General features: G+C 41.4%; 1 protein-coding gene across 7 annotated transcripts in view; it reads left to right on the top strand.

The window, feature by feature from the left end:
• The window catches only part of mid2 (midline 2), a 151,308-nt gene that overhangs the window by 100,622 nt on the left and 28,169 nt on the right, over window positions 1–22,517 (top strand). For 6 of the 7 annotated variants that reach the window (XM_034597949.1, XM_034597945.1, XM_034597946.1 and 3 more), the window contains 5 exons: window positions 1,304–1,399; window positions 12,954–13,061; window positions 19,689–19,837; window positions 21,410–21,537; window positions 21,699–21,842. In XM_034597949.1, the coding sequence (XP_034453840.1) occupies window positions 1,304–1,399; window positions 12,954–13,061; window positions 19,689–19,837; window positions 21,410–21,537; window positions 21,699–21,842 (625 nt within the window). The remainder of the gene's footprint in view (window positions 1–1,303; window positions 1,400–12,953; window positions 13,062–19,688; window positions 19,838–21,409; window positions 21,538–21,698; window positions 21,843–22,517) is intronic. The other variant, XM_034597951.1, reaches the window with a different exon arrangement.

The raw sequence follows: 22,517 nt of genomic DNA, 5'->3' as shown, positions 1-22,517 counted from the left end.
GTGCGTCTTTTATTTTGCATTTGACAAACAGTCACAACCGAGGAACAGTAATTGAGTGTTTGATCATTACAGTTGCAGGGATTTTATAAAGCATGGAGAGGTCAGGTAGACAGTAAATGATTATATCACAGACAATATTTTAAATAAATGTGCTATACAAGCATTTGAAGCCTTTGAAAAGCAACCAGTTGCATTATGGGAGTATCTCCTCAATTAGTTTTCTTTCTACAAATGTACAATCTACAAGCTCATTTCCTGGTATTGATGAATCACTGTAAAACTAATTTGCTTTAATACAACCAGACGTTATTGCAAAATTCAGGTCAAAATCAATATCCTTTTTTTTTTCATATAGGAAACTCAAGGATAAATCTTTTTTGTATTCTAACATTTTTCATGCCAGCAAAATAGTACATGCCTCCACCCACCCTGCATTATTCTTATCAGGAATATTGCAACATGCAGGTTTACAGACCTTGTTAGCATTTGAATCCTTTTACTATGTTATTTTGTGTTTACATTTGTAAAGATAAACTTTTCATGGATTTCATGTGTGGCAAAGCGACAGTGGAGCAATTCTAACAAGAAGAATGAAAAGAGTAGAGCGTCAAATTGGAAAAACAGAGGGCGAAGCAGGTAAAGCAGAGATAAAGTGCAGCAACATTTCTTTTTTTCGTTCCCATAAAGCGTCAATACCATTCTCATATTATCATACGAAAATTTTAGCATTTCCTTTTTGACCAACTTTAAAAAATATGTATGCAATGTGATGAAAGGGCCTTCATTCGTAAATCGACGTCATTTTGCTTGAGGTCAAATATCAGGAGGGATATTAATTATTGATATTGTCATGCTATATTCAGTTAGTAACTCTATTGCAGTTTTAACAGTATAATTGTAAATACTTACAGAGGGATATGCCTGTCAGTGGGATGTGCTTAGTACCACACCAACAACATCATGTAGCATGATGTTAGTCGTAAATTAAAGTAGAGACATTCTTTTGTCTTCTCATGGCAAGGTTAGCAGACTCAGGTTACCATACCGATACTGGAATGGCTCTCTGTAGTGTGCATACCTCCGCCAAGCCCCAACAATTCCTTTAAGTTCAAACAAGTCACTCCACATTTCACTCATAAATATCAGTCCCCTAAACATACGTGACAGGTTTGGTGTTGAATCATCCACAATTTAACTTTAGCTCATAACAAATGCTAATGTTGTTAATGTTATGTCTTGTCTCCGTCCTTTCTACCTCCTCCTCTTCCTCCTCTCTGCTCCTCCCTCCATTCCCCCCAAGCAGCAAACCCTGGAGAACAACCTGACCAACCTGGTGAAGAGGAACAGTGAACTTGAAAACCAAATGGCAAAGCTCATCCAGATCTGCCAGCAGGTTGAGGTATGCAACACGTCTTTGTATTTGTATCTTGAGCTGTTTAATGGATCCACGCTGTGAAAGTATTAAATACGATGTTGGACCCATCTTGTTTGATGATAAGGGAAATCAGCTGCATGTGACTAATTCCCCAGTTGGTTGGTTGAAAGACGGTCAGTGGACATAACTTAGCTCTGCTGTCACATCACTAAAGCCCACCTGGATTTGAGTGAAAGCCGCTGCAGTCCCCCATCCCTCACTATTGATGCATCAGGCTTCAAACACAAAGCTTTTTGCTTTTTGGCTCATGAATAACTCACCAGGACACGAGGTTTAAGGCCTTAGCCTGGATGGATTCTCTCTTTCTCTCCCTCTCCCTCTGATTTATTGTCATGAATGTCAGGTGAACAATATTGCCAATGCATTAATAATAATAAATATATATATATATATATATATACAAAACTCTTGCAGATGAACCATTAACACCAAAGTCATTCCACTGCTTTTTAAAATCGAGGTCACTGCTCCGACTCACTGCTCTTTCCACTTCATCTGACAGAGTGAAAAACTTCTGATTGAGGAAGTGGTACAATCTGTGTCTTCTTTCTCTTTTTTTTTTTTTCTTACTTTCTTGCTTTTCCCCTTCCTCTCTCTCTGTCTCTCTCATTCTTTCTCTCTATATCCCTCTCTCACTCTCTCTCTCTTCTTGGATCATGTTTGTGCTCACAATATCATCAGTGCGCCACTGTTTCTTCACCAGCTACTGATCAAAAATTGAGTAGTCTCAACATTCAAAGTTAATTTTCAGTTCCTTCCCGGGTTAACGGAGGGTGAGCGTCACAATGTTCGCCCAATTTATTTTTGAAGAAACGCTACATGGAATCCAAAGGAAGGGAAATGGAGCTATGCTTATGAAAGAGGGCAGATGCATTGACACCCAAAAAGGGATAAAACAGGAGCTGTTGTGTTCATATAAACCTGCATTATTGGAAGATTTTGTTGGAGAAAAAAAAGCTTTATCACAAACTAAAGCTGCATTCTTCCTCTAATGTTGATGGTGTTGGCTATAGTATTGTTTTTAATAAGAATAATATTCAAATATAAAACTTGAGAGTACTTCACATTGTTCATCACTACTTTTTAAACTTTTTCAGGAAGAATAATGCCGAGGTCACAATTATCATAATATGAAATTTTAACATCATGTCATCTTTACTCGCAGATTTATTCATTAAAATTGTCTCTGTATTACCATTTTTTTTTATTTCAAATGAGTTCCAAAATCGAAACACAAGGTGTCTGTGACCTCCTGTACTTTGCAGACTGCAGCTCTCCAGATAATCTGTCTCAAACCATTACACAGTCGCTCTCGGTAACCATCCACTCTCAATCTGTTTAAAAGGGTGGTTATGTAATTCAGACAACTTCAGACATTGGAAACCACTCTACTGTGGGCACAGCTACAACCAGAAGCTCTGGTACAGTATTTCCTATTTTCAATTTCAAGGTGCTAACAGCTTAATGCAGTGCTTTTACTGTGTCATAAATTCAGATTGTGTGCCTCTTCAAGGTCATCGACCGAACTGTACCTGTTTTAATACAGCGTGGTTTGGTCTTTATGCATCTCACTGTGTTGAATATTATTATAGCGTGAACTGCTGTTACACCACTCATCAGTTTAATTCTCGCTGGCGTCACCCATACAAGAAATTTATGCTCCCTAGTCCAAACCGATAAGATTATCTGTCAAACGACGTATATCTTCCAAGTGGATCTTTATTTGACTTGTCACAAGCTCATAATTTTTCACAGCTTCAATTTGGTGACAACCTTGGAGAAATGTTTTCTCTCCGGTTTCCCAGCGTGAGCCCCTACCTGTCTGCCGAAAATTACACCCCAGCCAGTCTTGTCACCGTTGACCTCTTGGGCTCCTGCTGTGATTTAATGGAGGTGCTGCGTGAAGCCAGCCTGAGAGTACTAATACTTAGCCACAGAGTGCTGTCTGCGCAGTATCACTCAAACCGTGCATGCACAAACACACGTACACACACAAGCACATACTTTCTGTTTTAGCGCGCCCGCTCTTAATAAACGCCATCATTTCTCTGCGAGATTTGACATTAATGGCTGCTGAGGACAAATGCACCGTGGTGCCGCCATCATTCTGTGTGCAGTTGGTTTCTTATTAGCCGGAGCTGACTCCACTCTGAGGTCAGCCAGACACAACTCATGCAGCCGGGCACACCAATCGAAATCAAATGATCGCAGTGTGATTCATTAAGTACAGACAAACAGTGCTGAAAAAGAAAACACAAAAAAAAGGTCTGTCTTTTTTTATCTCCGTCTGCATATCAACGCTGCACCACCGTCAACAACAACAGCAGATTCTCATCACTTATTCATCAAAAGGAGCGATAGCATGGGGCGACATGCTCCACTGACTCTTAAGCTAACTATTAAAAGAAACTATATGTTTTATCGCTCTGTTTTTACCCATTCATAACTGTTCTCCAGTGTGATGTAAATGTCAAAAGTCCACTTTAATTACTGACAGGAGTGCATTGATTTAAGGTGGGTTCACATTAATGTGCCGTGGCTTTTTATGGATGGCCGCAGGAAAGCGGACGAGAGAGAAGGACAAATGAGGAGAGGGAGGATGGAGAACGATGGAAATGTGAGGGAACGTAGAGGAGTGGGCGAGCTCTCAAAGGAGAGAGGAAAAAGGAAAGGGCGAGATGAAGGAGAGGGAAAGAGCAGGGTTGAGAGGGCAAGCCGAGGAAGTGAAAAAAGAGGACGTGATTGTTAGCGTGACTACCGACAATCTTTTTGACCCGAACAGATGAAGGCACGGTGCAGAAGAAAAACGCTCAGCAATAATGCACTACAACACAGAAAGGGAATTTTTTTTTTCCAAAAGAAGCAGGCAGTGTGTGTGCAAAGTAGGAAATCTCTGAAGAGCTTTGAACGTGACCTGGATTCCTATCCGTCTTGTTTGCATCAAACTGTATCTGCGCCAGAGATGTGATCAAACACTGTGTGAATCAGCTTCCAGTGTGTCAGCACACACAGCGATGGAGCCCCGTTCTCCTGGGGTTCTATTCGACGGGTTATCTTTTCTTCAGTCTCAGAAAAGATGTATTGACTTGATGTGTGTAGGATGTGTCTTTCTTGTGAGGCCTCTCTCTCTTTATCACAATATTTGATGTAGGGCTGATAAATCTGTTGCTATGCTTAATAACGTTCAGAATAATAGTCAGCGTTCTTGAAAGCGTTGAGGAAAAGGGCACCTTTCTTGAGCATTGACAGTGATTGTTGTTGAGCTAAAATGTTAATGCTCCCATTGAATGCCACACAGATGGATGAAGAGGTAGCAGAAAACTCCTAGTCCCCGTTCAGGCCTGATATTAATATCCGTCCTGAGTGATGATCACAAGCAGTCAGCGTTAAGTATCGAGGTCAAATGCATCCTCAGTGCGTCCATAGATCAAATCACTTAAACCACATCCCGCATCCTGGACCACATATGAAGGACCGCCTACTCAGCTGACATCACTGACCAGCCACAGTTCCACAATAAATCAAACAGACATATTTTTACACTTCATTTGATCTCTGTGAACACAAGGGAAGTTTGTGTTAAATTGTATATAATGTTAGCAAGGAAGTGAAATTCAAGCCCAACTGATCACAAGAGAAATCAGGACCCATTTTAATACCAGGAGTGAACAGATGAACTTCGAGCTGTCAACTTGTGAAGGGGTCACTCAGGACAGATGTTAAATGCAGGTCTGAACGGGGCCATAGAGGCTGTTCTGTAAAGACCTTTTCACCAAAAAAGACAATGATACAGCAGAAACTAAAACTACAATCAGAGCCATTTACTTATTTAAATACATTTGCTGTTAACTTGCACATGATTTGTGTCTATTTCAAAATCATTCGTGCTGAATTTGCTGTTTCTACTAGCGGGCCTCCCTTTGAGCTTATAGTGAAACCTTTACAGATGGAACATAACGTGGCTGTGGGCTCGGGTCTTCAATCAGCCTAAAAGGGCGCATGTCATTTGCTGCCCAATCAACCTCCGCTGGCTACTCCCGGTGACCCACTGCGTTTCCCAAAAGGAACATCATCTGGCCTTGTCATCCCTGCACACAAGGCAATCACATTCCCCCGATGGTGGAACGCGCCACCAAATGCCATCAGAGCAGGGGCATCCCTCTCTGTCCTCAGGTGCCTCTTGAAAACCCATCTTCTCCAAGAGCAGCTCCTCTCCTAACACTCTAACACCCTGACATGACTAACTAGCACTTACTGTGGACTTTGAGTGCACCGCTTTCTCCTACCGCAACCTTTTTGTCTTATTGACTAGATTCAGCACTTGCTTCAAGCTGTCCTACGGTGTTCTAATCGGCTCCATACTTGGCAGGTGTATTTTTAAGGGCGCATGGAAAAGCATGTCGAATTGTATGCGTGATACGAACAATATTAATAAAGTTTGAATAAACAGTCGACCAGTGCTCTGTAGCAGTGGCTGGGACTCATCAACGTAAGAGACATTGTTAGGGAATTTTGTTACTTTTGGACATTCACATACCCCGAAAGTTGTTTGTGACCTATACTATGCCAGAACTGAATTATGTCCTTCAGATTGTTGCCATCTTGTCTGGTGTGGATAAGGTGGACCCTGAGAGTCTGTGTCATTACGCAGACTGCCATCTATCCACATCCATTTGGGTGCTAAAATGCTTCTTTGAACTTCAAGCTTTTTGGTTTGACTACGTTAGACCAAGTGTCTTCTCTGTTAAGAGATCCATGTTGTAAGAAACTTATATATTCAAGTGAGGACAACTGAGGCTCTTTTATTCTCCACTGTGAATACTAATATAAATACAGCTTCATCTTCATGTCATCTTCATCAGACATTGTTGATCAAGACAACAGTGCATTCACGACAGCTGTCTGCCATTCGGTGTTCTGCGAGTCGAGCTTCACTGACCGCTGAATAAACAGGTGAACAGCTCTTTGTGAAGCAGCGGTGGTGCGGCTTCATGCTTCTGCAGACTGAGTCCTTTACTTGCTGTGGCTCAAATACTGCAGGTCACTTTTAAAGTTTCAGAAATAAAAGTAAACAGCCTGTTCCAAACAGGCAGGTTTAGAACAGCCAAGTAGTTTGAAACCTCAGGTTCACTTCAGCCACCAAATAGTAGCAGTAGAAGTTTTTCCCTCTTCCTCAAATGAACATCTCAAAGGAAGCACACACGCCATTGTAAAAGTTTTTGAGCAGATTTCCATTTAATCCCTATGGAGCCTCTTCTTTCTGTCTTTCTTACATAATACCTCCTTGAAGACATGCACATTTGAGATTCAGAGCATTGTCAGTGTACTGAAGCTCTCGATTTTGTGTTTAACATCCCTCTCCTCCGAATTTATCCTGAATCCTGACAGACGATCACATCTTTTGATCTCAGTGTATCCTGTTCCTGCTCCCGGTTTCCGTAGGTAGTTCAGGTAACCGTCCTAACACAGAGATCGTGTTTTGTGATGAAGCCGTTTGCTCGGGGCATCTTACCGAGGGCGTTCTCTAATCAGGCGTAGCTACTGTATCTCATGGTGAGGGGAACACAAGGGAACACATCCTCCAGACACAGCTTTGAGGAAGCAGTCAAAGCAGCAGCCATTTCTCCAAACCCATAGAATTGCGAGCGTGCATGTGCGTGTGAAGACCGATTTAAAAAATCAATCACGTCAGACAGAGGCCACAGTGGGTTTTAACGCTCAGACATGTATGTATACTGATTAAACAATGAACTGTGAGTCATTAAGCCAGTGCCTGTCTGGGTTTATGTACACTGCTGCTGTGTGCAGAATAGGAATCGGCTGTGTGAAGATGGCTTAATGTCGCCTAATCCTATCAGCTCTCATCTCACCTGTCTTTACCTTTCTGCCGGAGCGTCAGTGAGAGTGAAGAGTCTCATCATATTGTTTGTCTTTGCTCTATTTCTAGAGCCATTTGCAGTCACACTGTCAGCTCTAAAAGTATTTCCACAAAACTTGGTGGAAGGAAGGTTCAGGAAATAAACCATTACATATTGGTGCAGATTGGGGATATAATATCATCAACCAGACTAAGAGACTGCATTCAAGCTGTGGTTCTGCGAGGCTGCAACTAACATGACATGAAACTGGACTCAACAGGTCTTTAAGGACTATCCTAGTTTATCTACAAACACATCATGTACAAACTTAAAGGGGAATTCCAGTGTTTTTCAACCTGGGCCCTATTTATTTAAATGTGGGTGTGTAAACGAATGGTACATTTCCAATCAGTCCAATATATCACCTGCGCCGGCTGCCTGACATTTTGTATACCGTCACAGTTGCCCCATAAGATTACATTGTAGCCACTGCATGGTCATGGCTGATGGCGAAGGCAATCTGCTTGTCCGACTCCAAAGGTTTTGTAAGTAAAATTCATTTACACACCCACATTTATTGTGTTACATGTGACTTGCTTACCACCTATCTGAATGCTGCCTGGGATCCTCCAACAGGGCCCTATTAACATTTCCTAAATCTGGACTGGTCACTCTGGAACTCCCTGCCTGGAGATCTCAGGTGGGCAACATCAGTACCTTCTTTTAAATCTCTTCTTAAGACTCACTCTCATTCCCCTGGATGAATAATTTTATCATCTATAATAATATTTAGGATGATGAATCAGTTTCACATGTCAAGTTGCTTCGTCGAAAAGAAAAAGATGACACAAGGTTGAAAGTTAAGTGAACAAAGAAATAAAGAAGTAAATGTGCTTATGTTCGTATAAAAGCTCGAACGAACACAATATCAGTTTTTAAGGCCAGTCTTGGGTTTTATGACCAGTGAAGTGTTTCCAATTATCACCTCTTTTTCACATAACATCCATGATATATGTCTCGCAGTTGCATCTTCTCTGTTCTCGGCTGCATCCATAAAGCCGTTCTGCCCCTGTTTTAGAGCTAGGTGCCGCTCGGATGCCATAAATCTTCAGGACATGTCCCCGGATCTGTGGACAACATCACAGATAAAGCTGTCACACTGAGTCCTCGCGTCTTTTTTAGGACATCATGTCTGAGACACCGGTGTGGGGTGTGGGGGGGAATGTAAGTGGTCAGCCAGACAGAATGGAAGGAATAGGGGTAAAATAAAGAGTAGAAGGAGGCATGCGAGGCTGACGGGAGCAGAATGAACACCGAATTGAAATTAGATGTGAGCGTTTTGCTGCGATCGAGAGGTTAACAGCTGTTCTGAACCTGGACCGCTCCTCGCTAAGTTTGGAATGGGAGCCACATTGCAAAAAGTTCTTCAATTTGGGAGCCACATTGTTCAGTTTTAAATCGTCCAATTGTCTGTTCTTGTTGTCTGCAGTTGTTACTCCAGAAGTCCGCAATTTGAAATCGGGGGGTTGGGGGGACTAAGGCTGAGGCAATATGGCCGAGCTCCATATCACAGTCAGGATATCTCGAATATGAGTGTTTGCTGCAAAATGTCTGCATGATAATTCATAAAATCCCCCAGTTGAGCTTCAGTGCAGCTACGATTCTGTTAATAGTCCTATTGTTATAAAAAATATTCCCATTATACAATGTGTTAAAAGTGAGTTCAAGTGAGTAAATGAATGAATTACACTGTAACTTATCAACCTGTTGTCATAGCGATGGTGAACTTTAATATGTGAGAGAGAGACCATCTGACAGAAGTGACAATAAGACAAGGTCCCACCCAGGAAACTGACAATAATGATGAGTCGCATCTGCTGGTAGTCTTGTTAGCTTCCAGAGTCTGCTGCTGCCACAAGTGGGTGCTAAATTACAAAATGAACTTTAGCAGTTGACATCAGATCCTTTATAGGGCATAAGGCTGAAAATAGATTAGATGTGAGGAGATGTACCGCCTCTACTTCATATCCTCTAATTAATATTTTTAGCTTCAAAAGGTCAAGCACTGCGTGACTTGTTTGCCCCGGCGGCACGCCTCTGGTGTAAACTGTATGATCAAATCATCATGACACAGATGAAAAGTCACGAGACGCTAACCATGAATCATCTCCCGGCCCTGGTGTGACTATAGATCATATAAACTACTACAGACATTTTCTAATCACTGAAACTCGTTCTTTTCCACTAAATTCTTAAATTTTATAAGATTTTACACACCGTAAGAAATCATTACATATTGTACATGTATATACTCGTCATCTACTCATTCTAGCACTGGCTTGAGCTGATGTATTGCACACACTGAATGAAATATTTAGATGAATAACCCCCCCCCCCCACCACCCTGAGTGCACTTAGCATTACATCAAATTTAACTCTACAGGATGACTTGTGGACAGCTTGTAAATCATTTTAAACATTTGCAGTAGTAATAGGAGAAACATCTGTATGGGTTTGTAGTACAACTCTTTTTAACAAAACTCGACTTTATAATAAGTCAAAGAAATAAATAGGGATTTTCTCTGGCGGTGCGAGCCGGTAATTTAGCAGCAATTTGTCAGGATCCATTTGTTATTATGAAGTTTCAGCTGTGAGAGTGTTACTATGACAAATGCACACGGCAGAATCAAGACTGAATGAGTATTGTAGCTTCATTAAAACTCAAACTCACCGTTCAGTTGATCAACAGAGATCGTTAATGTTCACAAAATAGAGTGCATGATGACACCTGAAGCCAGAGAAGATGTGACCGCGTAACAATATATTTCATTTGAACTCATTTCCATTGTATAAATACATGGGTGAACACATTTAATTGTGACACCATCACCAAGATAACACCAGCGCTGAACTCATCCTGTGTTGGGATAATGCTGCACATGCTCAGTACAGAATGTACAGAAATGCACATTTCTTTGGATATACTGGTGCCCAGTAGGGGATTTGTAAAGAGGAACGAGGTGGTAGGACATCCCCTTAAAACCAAAAGGACCAAATAAACCATCCACTTTAATAAGCTGCCAACTCTGTCATCCCCTCTTTGCCATCATTACATCCAGAGGATATCACAAAGAACTGGAGGACAGCGCTCTTTGCCCCCCCCCCCCCCCCCCCCCCTTCTCCCACACAAATACACCGACCATCAGTCACAGTCACATTGACCATCAACAGCACCGGTAGAAATCTCACGTGCGTCACTGGCCGTTAAAGCAAAACGATTTTTCTGTCTTTGGCAGGCAGGAAGGTTTCAGCACAGACTCGCCCAATAAGCATACAGTTCTCTACTGCAGGGGTTTTGTGCTACACACCCCCACCCCTGACCAATCAGCTCCAAATGTTAATTATCTGGAGACATGTTCCCAAGCAACATTCCCACCAAGTTGGGTGAAAATCCTTCTGAAATGAAGAAATCTCCTACTAATGATGCTGCTGTCCAGTTCTGCTCAGTTATCTGCATTTTGATCATAATGATCTTGACTAATCGAGCATAATCATAACTGCTGACGACAACATGTGGCTGGGATTGTTTATTTTCTTTTTGTTTGCCAGTGTAAAATGAGTATTGTTCAGTAAGAATAGATATTGATCAGGGTAAATGAATGAGATATGATGGATCTTAATGCACATTTGTTTGCAGTAATCCCAAAATGAAAAGATAACCCTGATCAGTGTTTTTGTCCTTTTATTCTTCGACTTTTTGTCAATCTTAAATTACATTTTTTTCCCCTTCAGTCCTACTCAGATTGGGCTTTCACTGATTTTCACACCCATTTTCATAGCAGTGGCAGCTGCACAGTCCTGAACCTTGAACGTTTTCAATCTTGCTGCAGTTGTTCTTCACCAGTAATAGACCTACATTTTAACGTGGGGTTGGCACTGTGATTCCAGTGCGCCTGCAGAGGTGTCTGATGAACAGACGGACGTGCAGCGCAGTAGGTGACGGTTGTTGTGTGGCGGGGAGGAGATGATATCATCAGGAGCTGGCAGATAAGGAGGTGGATGATGTTTAGTGTGAGGTGAGAGAGGAGGAGAGCTCAACTGTAATTCACAGTGATCCTGGACGTCTGCATTTATCCTGCTTAATTACTAACTTGCAGTCATAAGATGGCTCTTTGCAGAATTAATTGTGTGTGTGTATGTGTGTGTGCGCGTGTGTGTGTGCGCGTGTGAATAATGAGGCTTAAGTGGATGGCCGTGTTGTAATGAGCTTTGCAGAGTGATGAGTGGAACTTGGGGTGAGTGTTTGAATAGACTGCAGCACAACTCTGTAAAATGTATGTATGAGGAACTAATCAAAATGAGATGAGTCACCCTATAGATGTATATTCTCAATCTTTTTCTATTATTAGAATACATATGGAGACATTGCCATAATTATACTGGAATATTTTAAAGATATTACATGACCTCATTAAATCCCCACAAAAGTTAAATCACCACAGCCCAATAAATTCTAACATTAATGCAGATACTTTGCAAAATAAACTTTTTCCTCTGCGTTTGGTCTCAACCACACACAAACAAAATTTTACGTCAAGAGTTTTACAAATGGCAAAAGTGCAGCTTTTTTTTTTAAACTTTGGTTTATGTGTATCTATGTAAAAAGGGAATTTTTGAAACAGTGACACCACAGTTTACTTTCATGCTTCAGCACTTTGGGTTGACAGATCATTTATGTCGACTTTATCGCCACCTACTGGCCCGGCATGCTTGTGTGAGCCCAGTCATTTTTTTGTTTTTTTTTAACTTTAGGGGAAAATATCAGTTAAAAAAATCTGCAATATATCTGCAGTACTGTAGACTATTAAAATAAAACTACAAACAGATGTTTTAATTCTGTTTCTTTCTATGTAACATACTAGTAAGGTTTTTGCTTAATACAGAGCAGTGATGCAGTTTTTAATCCACGTTTGCATGTAAACACCTTTACATTGAATGCGGTAGTGAATCAGTTCTCACAGCCAACTCAGCTGTAAACCACCAGTCTGATATTTCAAATGTCCCTTCATTAAAAAAATCCTAGTTTTCTGTTCTGTTCATAAACTCAGCAGTGATTTAGTAGCAGTGCTTGTGCTCTTCTTTATGTTGAAGCACTGCCCGAGGTGCTGTGGTGGCCTCTGGTGTAATTATACTTATATTTTCCAGTTGGCAGACCTGTTACTAACGGTTCAGCAGCGCAGTTTAACAAACAGGGTTAATATTTTAGTGACATCCACCCACCCACACAACTTTGGAGTTGGCTGTTCATTTAGTGTTGGCCTGAGAAGTAATCACAGAATCTATCAAATTATCACATTGGAAGCAAACACTGTGAATAATTGAATCTCGACGCACGCCAGTTTTTACATACTGGAAACTCCAGCAATCCTCCATCTATTTGAGTGAAATATTTATGTTTGTGATTTCATAATGTCAGCATGATCTCAGTGTATTATGAGCTCTCCTGTATAAGCACAAGCAGTGGCTTTAAATCCTGCAGCAATGAACCCATTTTTATGAGCTGTGAGACACTTTTCCTCCGATGCGAAGCAGCGTGTTTTTGGCAAGTGAGTCTCTGAGGGTTTTTGAATTCATTCTTGTGTATCTGCTTCTCTCTTCAGGTGAACACAGCCATGCATGAAGCCAAACTGGTGGAGGAGTGTGACGAGCTGGTGGAGATCATTCGCCAGAGAAAACAGGTCATCGCTGTGAAGATCAAAGAGTCAAAGGTAAGGTTTTTCCCCTGTCGCCTTTCTGCTCCATCAGTCTCAGGTCCAGCGAGAGAGAGAGAGAGAGAGAGATTTGACTACAACATTATTTAAATTGGTTTGAAAAAAAGAACATTCATATTTTGCCACCCTCTGAGAAGATTATCTACTTTATTAGCTTTCTACGTGTTTAACTTCCCTTACCAACTAGTTGTTATCTTTCCATGTCGGCTGTTTGGCTCTGAGCAATTACCATACAGTTTGTTCTTTAGAGATTTTATGCCTCAGCACCGCTGTGGCCAGAGGCTTGGTGTTTTCGGGTTGCCCGTCCGTCCGCCCCGTATCGCAGGAATTCCTCGAGGGAATTTCTTCAGATTTGGAACAAACATTTGGACACCTCATGTCTGTCCAATTCTTATGAACACAATATATTAGGAACGCGAATGCCTGGAGGGAACTTCAATACATGTGGCACCAAAATCCACTTTGACTCACGGATGAACTGATTAGAATCTGGTGGTCATAGGTCTCTGTGATGTCACAAAACATATTTACTCAAGAATCCAAATCTAATTTTTACAACATACACTTAATACAATTAAAAAAATTCCTTCAAAGTGTTGACTACTTGCATTATATTATATGAGTCTGGAGAGACGTGAATGTAAACTGCAACTTGACTGGTTGGGGGAGGCAAACAACCACCAACCCGTACAGTTAGTTTGCAGGAAACAATCCCGCCTGTTGCAGGAAACAGTGTTGACGGGAGCGTTCAGAGAGAATCGCGTTTTCCGTGTGTTCCCAAAACAATGAGCCGAGTGGCTAAATGGCTCCATAAAGACACAGAGTTGAAGGATAACTGTCTGTGGGTTTTACAGGCCAATTTGACAGCACACATAACCATTTGATTTATTGTCCGTATAAACCGCACTGATTAATGCAGTTTTAGGTTTATAACAGAGATGTGGACTTTATTGCATTCACACCCCAGTGGTTCATTAATAATTCATGAGTTCGAGCAGTTATGTCTTGCTGCCATTTAAAGCAGCCAAACTGCCAAATACATCTTCAGGAAGCTCTTGGTCGCTGTCTACTGGTAAAGAGGTAGAGGGTTTTCATTGCTGTGGAAAGAATATATTTGTTCAGGCGTCTCAGTGTTTTTTTGGTTGTTTATCCAAACGCACCCCCCATGGACGCTTTGGGACAAGTGAGGAGAAAGAGAGAGAGAGAGAGAGAGAGAGAGAGCAGTGTCTCCCACATGCAGCCAACCAACCTAAAAGTGTGGGGAAAGAATTTGAGGCAGCAGCAAAAACTGTTCTGAACATTGTGCTGCTGTTTCAAAGAGTTTCCACTACTCACTGTTATGTGTGTGTGTGTGGGTGTGTACGTGTGCACGTTCCCTCCGATGTGGAAATGGCTGGTTTGTCCCCCTTGAGTGCCCATGGTTTCAGGACAGGCAAACTCTAAATCTCACCCTCCCAGAGGTGAGGTTTTAAGCGATTGTGGAGGATGCTCTGAGGCAGCAGAAGAGCTTTGTGGAGAGATGAAAGATTTCCAAACACTGAGCGCAAGGACTTGAGTATGTGTGTGTTGATGTGTGTGTGTGTGTGTGTGTGTGTGTGTGTGTGTGTGCGTGTGCGTGAGTGTGAGAGACGGAGGGAGGAAGTGTGTCACTGTGTGTCCGCAGTGACTGCAGAAAAAAGAGCAAGGCTTGTTCTCCTGAGAGTCTGGGTGTGTAAAAGGCTGTCGAGGAGAGTGAGAATGCAGCAGATAGAGGTGAGAGTTTGCAAAAACACATAAACCAGCAGAGGAGGGTTTGATTGATGTCAGTGTGCAGATGATGTGTTAATATTTAAGAGCAGGATGAAGGCTGTTTAAGGGTCAAGGAAGATGAATCAAATGCACTTTGAGTTATTCAAGTAATCTCTCTGCTGAATGTGAAGGAGAGGAGAGGACGGGAGAGGAGAGGAGAAGGAGGTGAAATGAGAGGAGAGGAGAGGAGGAGACAAGAGGAGAGGGCAGGTCATTTTGAGTATTTAAGCAAACTACTAATGCTGTTGTTTTTGCTGCCGAGGACAGTGTCGGCATGGAGAGTGTTCAGAAGTGACTCTGCAACAGAAAAACAGGATTATGCCGACGTGATCATGGCGAGCAGACCTGTGCAAGGTGCTCCTGTTCTCTGTCTCACCTCCTCTTAACAAGCTTAGTCTCTCTCTAAGGAGACCCAGCAGTCATGCCTAATCTCTCCCTGCCCAAACAAAACACACAGTATTCCCAAGGCCTGCTGTGTGCAGGTGTTCATTTTAATTTTTTTTAAATCATATGACTGCCTGTCCTCTTTCCCTCTCTCTGTTGTTCATTCTCATCTTCAACATTATTTCAACTGCTCCTTCAGAGCCTTGAGGATTAACGACTCAAATCCCCTTTTTCAGGTCTTAAGATATTTTCAAAACAGAGTTGTCTCTGACAATCCATTATGTGATTTTTTTTTTCTTACTTTCATTTTGCTGGTAGAGGTGGAAAATGCAAATTAGGCATTTGGCAAACAACCTCTAATTACATTTACTGATGAGGGAAGGACCCCTTGTGGCTGTGTGCTTAATGACAGCTGTATCTTAGAGGCAATGCCAAAATTTGTTTAGCACTACGTAGGAAAATCGTTTAGAGGTGGAGGTCAGGGCAAACGGCTGGAGATACAAATCATTAGGCTGTAAGTAAGTAAGTAAATAAACTAGACATAAACTGTGTCTGATATCCCTCACTAATCACTATATAGTCCACTAATTTAGGGAATTAGCAATTGTTAGGGCTGCCCGAATGTTAAGTGACATTTTTTATACACTATACAGTGGATTCATTATATCTCACAGTGCATCGTGAAAGGTAGTGCACAACCGATTGTCACTATCCAAGCAATATGTACCATCATGCATTGCGCCCGGGGTGTTGAAAGGAAGTAAAATGGTTTGGAGAAGAGAGGAGACAGAGCAGCATGTCTCAGCCATCTCTTTCTGGTGATCCTACTCCTCCTTATTCTTATCAAAAATGTCTGAATTGTTGAGAGGATAAAGACACACGGCAGGTTTATATTTGCCGACTGTTTCACAGACTGATTTCAAAATGGTCTGTTTTACTGTACGACGATGGTGTAGCAGCTCATCACAGCGCAAACTGCAATTATGACATTTTTCCACTAGCGGACATTGCTGTTGTTGTACGTGATAATCCTGCAACAATGACGTAATTACCGGCGCAGAGAAAATGTCTATTAGTGTCTTAAAGCGTTTTTTTTCTTTTGCTGATGAGCTCACTATATAGAGGTCCCTGTCTAGTGAGTAGGGAGGAGTGAATGAGTGGGTGATTTCTATTGTACATTTAGCTAACTATGACAATGAAAAGTTATTTAAGCTAAGGAAAATACATGCGAATTCATAATTTAGAAAAATAGGCATGTTTCCCTTTCTTTCTGGAGGGACTGGGTGCAGCAAAATCCTTGTATTTGAACATAATTTCGAACCACTGTCAAGACACACGTTTTTTTTCCCACATTTTATGCAGTGACACAGAAGTGTAAGATGGAAGCTAATGTTCTCCATGATTAAGTAGGCTATGAGCTACCTCTTAAAGTAATCCTTCACATTTTTGTGAATGGTTGCACTTTGTGCCATAGGAAATACCATTGCTAAAACTTTGGATGGATTTGAACTGCAAAACATAATTTGGCAACTTCCTCTCCAGCCAGATGTCGGTAGGCAGGTCACTTTCTCATTGAGCGTAGCCATTAGCAGCAGACTGATGTATCAAGTTGATTCCTCGCTCGCTCTCATCTGTGACGGCTGTAACTTTTGCATCGCTGACAGATTTTCTCCAAGGGTTCATTTCTGCACTAAAGACATTGAGGGACTCTGTGAACTGTTTTCACTTCTCGTTTATTTTCAGGTTTCAGTCTGTAATATGCAAAAAACTGATATGCTTGCAAAACCTCTTTGTGCTCAAAGTGTACTGCATGCCGACAAATAATATATTATAATTCCTTTATGTTGTCATTTAGTAACTCTTGGGGTTAAGTTTGCAGTTTTACTTGACAAAGTTAAAAGTAATGCAGCCTATAAGAAAACAGGCTTCAGCCAAATTTCATTACCTCATAGAAAACAGAAAAACAAACTGTAATACTGATGGTCCGGCACTTCAATATTAAAGTTTGATTAAATCTTTAAGCTTTAAAAGATGCAGAGACAACAACCTGAGACACACACACAGACCGTGTCCATTATTCTAAGAGTCTGTAAAATTGTTGTTTGCTGGATGCGTTGCCAAATAATAACCCATCCATTAAACCTGTCTGGCTTCTCCTCTGTGCGGTCAGCAACGTGCTCGTCATTCATAGGGACAACAAAAGACTCCGATTAAGAGCAGCTAAGACATCAGTTGAAAACACCATTAAGTCGCCAGTGTGTAGTGGAGGCTTCTGAGCAAGAGCAGCAGAAAGTGCACATTAGATACTGTTATGATTCGTTTAGAGCTTTTGATGTCAAGCCTCTTGCGATGGTTTTTTTTTTTCTTCTTTTTTTTGCATAATTCAAGCGCTGCGAGCAAAAGTACAATAGCTGAAAACATAAATGACTAATCCTTTAAGGGCACTGGTAATTGTCGGCATCATTCTGCGTCTTTTTAAGTTTTATTTGGGGTTTAGAGATCTGAGCGCTCTGGAAGTTTGCTGTTCTCAGACGATGAACCAACTTTACTGTTTGCCTTTTGAAAAGTTCACTAAGGTTTAATTTTATCACCATTGAAGAGATGCACTCAATAAAACAAGCTGGTATTTATGGTATTATGCCTTTTGTTGTGAGTCGGGGCTCGCAGACAGCCTGCTTTACGTCCTGTGGAGAGTTTCATTTCACAAAAGTTCATCTGGGGATCAGGATATGAGCAGTAATGAAGATAAATGGATTACTTTAATGTCAAATTGGCCTAGCGTGGCTTCCTTCTGCTCTGTTGGAAATGATATTACAGTTGACAAAATAGAGTGAATTACAAAACCCTGTGTGTGTGTTTGTGTGTAACGAGTCTGATCGCTGACCTGACTGACTGACCTGCCTCTTGATGTGCACAGCATGGTTGTTTGCAATGAAGATGAATCAGGTTAATAAGGACATCCTCTTCTCCTTGCTTTGACTTCAGGGTATTTTATTCCTGCACTTATCTGCGCTGATACATTTGAAACCCGCACACCAGGTTCATGGAGTTTAAGTGTTTATATGCAAACCTTATATCAGCATTTTTTAACCCACATAGAAAATCACAGACACATACGAGTTCAGAACATGAATAACTCTCCGTACATCTCGTTCTTGCTGCTGTTATATCAGATAACAATTATGTAATTCACCTCTGCTCCTCTATTGTGCAACACGGTCATGAGGTCAGTGAGCGAATGTGGCTGCTTCAACTCTGACCCCATAACCAGCACTTTGTCCTCTCTGCTGCATTCTTTGTGTCTTCCTGTCTCCGTCTCTTCCTGTCTGTGTCTGTGCATGTCACAGTGTCTTTGTGTGTGTGTGTGTGTGTGTGTGTGTGTGTGTGTGTGTGTGTGTGTGTGTGTGTGTGTGTGTGTGTGTGTGTGTGTGTGTGTGTGTGTGTGTGTGTGTGTGTGTGTGTGTGTGTGTGCTGCTACAGGAAATCTAGAGGGTTTATTATGTGTCTCACAGCCATCAGACACAAAGAGCTTTTACATTTGTGAGATACACATCAAGGCCCATTTATGCTGCTTGTATGAAAAGAATCAGACGATGTAACCATCACATACTTCCAATGCGACCATTACGTTGGCATAACGGTTATGCAATGCATCCACTAGAGGGCGGTGCAGAGGAGAGAGCTTCTGACAACAAACATGGCGACTGTGAGACTGCTCCATTTCTTTAGTTTTGTTTAAAGACGTGCACAAATACCAACCAAAGGCCCCATCCATTTCTGTGGACCTCCCTAAAGTAGAGCAGAAATGAGCCTTCATGGGGTGACGTGTTCAATTTTTAGCTCAGTGGAATATAAAGGAACATATTGTACTATTTTCCCTCCTTTCATCAACTCCACACATCAGTGGTAATATTGTTATCTGCTTACTGCTTGTGCTACAGGGTATATTAATGTTGTTGTTCTATGACACTGATTAAACTGCAGCTATTGATAGTTTGCAACATCACAACTTGTTGGTTTCACCTTGGAATCATCTTGGCGTATGGGCGGGAAAGTTGCTGACTCTGCATAGTGATTTGGCAGCAACTCTTTATTTCTTTGTTTCCTGGAAGTATTGCACATATTTGTGCATTAGAAACTGTCAAAATGATGAATAACTCACACTGGAATCAGTCTATTTTGTGATGTAAATTCATTTTCCGTTTGGGGTTTAAGAATCTCTGAGGCACACCCTTGCATTGTGCGAAGTGAAGTGAATGGGAGTCGCCCTGAGCAAATAGATAGTTATTTTCAGCCACAGGAGATGAACATAAAAGATCAATAGCAACAAAGAGCTGTCTGAGTTTTCATGTATGGTGGCGTGTGGACGCTCTCCCTTCTAAGGCCTCAGATTGAGCGAATGGACGTAAATCAGTATTGTCTCAACATGCACTGTACTTGTTTGTCTCTCAGGTGATGAAACTGCGTAAGTTGGCTCAACAGATCGCAAACTGTCGCCAGTGTCTGGAGCGATCCAGTGCCCTCATCACACAAGCCGAGCAGAGCCTGAAGGAGAACGACCACGCCCGCTTCCTCCAGACCGCCAGAAATGTAGCCGAAAGGTGAGTGATGTTGTGTGCACGCACGCACGCACACACACACACACACACACACACACACACACACACACACACACACACACACACACACACACACACACACACACACACACACACACACACACAAAGGTGAGGTAGAACAAGTAATGAAGTGATGAAATGAACTGCGTCTGTTACCCCAGCATTAACATGAGTGTTTACTGTCACCACAGCAACACATGTTTGTTTTAAACTTATTAACAATGAAATTACAATTACAACACCAACAGCCCTAGTATCAAACACCCTGCTGGTTTTTGTCTTAGTTTAGAAAAATATGCACGAAAGCTTTTCATTTACTTGAATTATATTAATTGAATGTATACACAGATATTTTTTATTTGTATAATGTTTATTTGCAGATCCCTTTTATATTTGCACGTTGTTTTAGTCAGTCTTTTTTGTTGTTTTATTTATTAATTACATATTTGCACAGATTGTTGATCTGTTCACAAATAAGACCAAATCTTTGCCCATAAAAGAAGAACCAAAACATAAACAAATGCTCTCACAGACAAGAGCTCCTTCCTCCTTCCTGTGCTCTGGGGCTTTCTTCATTATTGCATTCCTCCGTCTTTTTATTAAAAGTCTGACATGCACTGAGAACCTGCCTGCCTACCTCCTGATTCCATTGAATGAATCTGATTTCATTTATTTCAAGTGCAGTTAGGAGGAGAGTTCGTTTTTCACTCTTTTCCTCCTCTATAATCAGTCGTGTAATCTTGTTTCCAGCCACAAAATAAAACTTTTCTTTAATATATTTTACTACACAGATTGGTTGTTGTTTTTTTAATCAAATGCCAACAATGAGGTTTGTGTAATAACCTTTTTTTTTCTAGGAAATTCAATCTTAGAATAGGGTGACTAGTGAAATCAACATTGTATTAATCCTCAGTGTCAGGCCTCTGTTGAAAATCATCCATCATTTAAGAGGCCAGTTCTGCAGCACTGCAGTTTCCCTCATCCCTTCCTCAGCTCCTGCAGGTTTCGACTTCTGTCTGCAGAATACGTATCTGGTGGAGCATCTTCACTTTGTCCCGGACTTAGCTTTTGTTTTTGTCTAGCACCTACCTGGGCGTGTTATTGACTCACAGGTTTCTCCTTAATGAGGAATGAAAGTCTCGAGGACTAGCATAGCTCTGTGTATGGGCACTGCTCAGTAACCCTGCAGCCACTGTGGTTCACACACACACTGATGCTCAAAGCACAAGTCGGCACAAGTTTCCACAAAGCTGTAAAAGACTGCGTCAGTGTGTCAATGTGTGTACAGACAAACACCCAGGTAGGAATTTGGGACAGGATGCAGACACTTCATCTTTTATTTTCTAATCTTTGAAATTGTCTTTCTGTGTGTCACTAATTCTGATGTAATTCTCTCTCCTCTCTTGTCCCCTCTTTTCTTTCATTTCTCTCCTCCCTGTTTTCCCCTTGTCTCCTCATGCCACCTCCTGCCCCTCCTTTTCTCCCTCACCTCTCCACCTCTCTTCTTGTGACACTTTTCTCCCTTACCCCTCATCCTTACCACTTCTACCAAAGGGTTGCCATGGCGACGGCTTCCTCCCAGGTTCTCATCCCTGACGTCAACCTGAACGAGGCATTTGACAACTTTGCCCTGGATTTTTCCAGAGAGAAGAAGATTTTAGAAGGACTAGATTATCTAACAGGTACGAGTTCAGTCTGTATGATGCTGCTGGCAACATGAGAAAACTTTGATACGTTGGAAAATAACTTGTCTCCCTTCTATATTCAATCAAATATTTTAATTATGACAATATACAGCCTATGTTCTCACTATGACTTGTGTTGTCGTTTCCTCCATGTTTAGCTCCAACCCCGCCGTCCATAAGAGACGAGCTGTGCACCGCCTCCCATGACACCATCACTGTTCACTGGACGTCAGAGGACGAGTTCAGCGTCACCTCCTACGAGCTGCAGTACACCATCTACACCGGCCAGACTAATTTCATCAGTGAGTCTCACACACACACACACACACACACACACACACACAGGTATGATAATACAGAAAATGAGATCTGTACTGTAGATGATAAATGATCAGATAATAATTATCAGAACAAACATTATTAAATATAGCAAATATAGTATGAAGGACATTTAGGTCAGTTCACACTTACACACACGTACACAAACTCAAAAGAAGAACACTCGCTGACCTCTTCCCCATTATAAAGAGAAATACATTGGAGCACCCCAATACTCCAATTTTTAATCAAACTATTCCATAAACTAGATTTTCTGTCCAGCTTTAGTCTGTCCTCTTCGCTCGTACTTTGATTTACAGCGATGTAGCTGAATTACAAGACAACTTGTTAAAAATATAACATACACTTATCAGGAGGATATGCTTTAATAGATTCACTATTGAGTGTAATGTGAAAACTCTGCAGACACAAGAGATTGTATGTATATACTGTTCCAACCTCTTCCATTTCTATACAAAAGTTTTTTAATGTTTGTGTCACAGTTGAAAAAACATCATATCATGGATATTTTGCGAGCGCTTCTGGAACTTCTACCAGATAAAAGTCTGTCAAAATTGTTCATATGTAGTTTCCTATACATCATATTTTTTCTCTAAGAAGCCATTACAGATTTATATCTAGTACAGCTGCACGATATG

Source organism: Hippoglossus hippoglossus, chromosome 10, assembly GCF_009819705.1.
Source record: "Hippoglossus hippoglossus isolate fHipHip1 chromosome 10, fHipHip1.pri, whole genome shotgun sequence".
Taxonomy (NCBI): Eukaryota; Metazoa; Chordata; class Actinopteri; order Pleuronectiformes; family Pleuronectidae; genus Hippoglossus; species Hippoglossus hippoglossus.
Note: the sequence above shows the minus strand (reverse complement) of the source record. Positions and strands in the feature narration are given on the sequence as shown.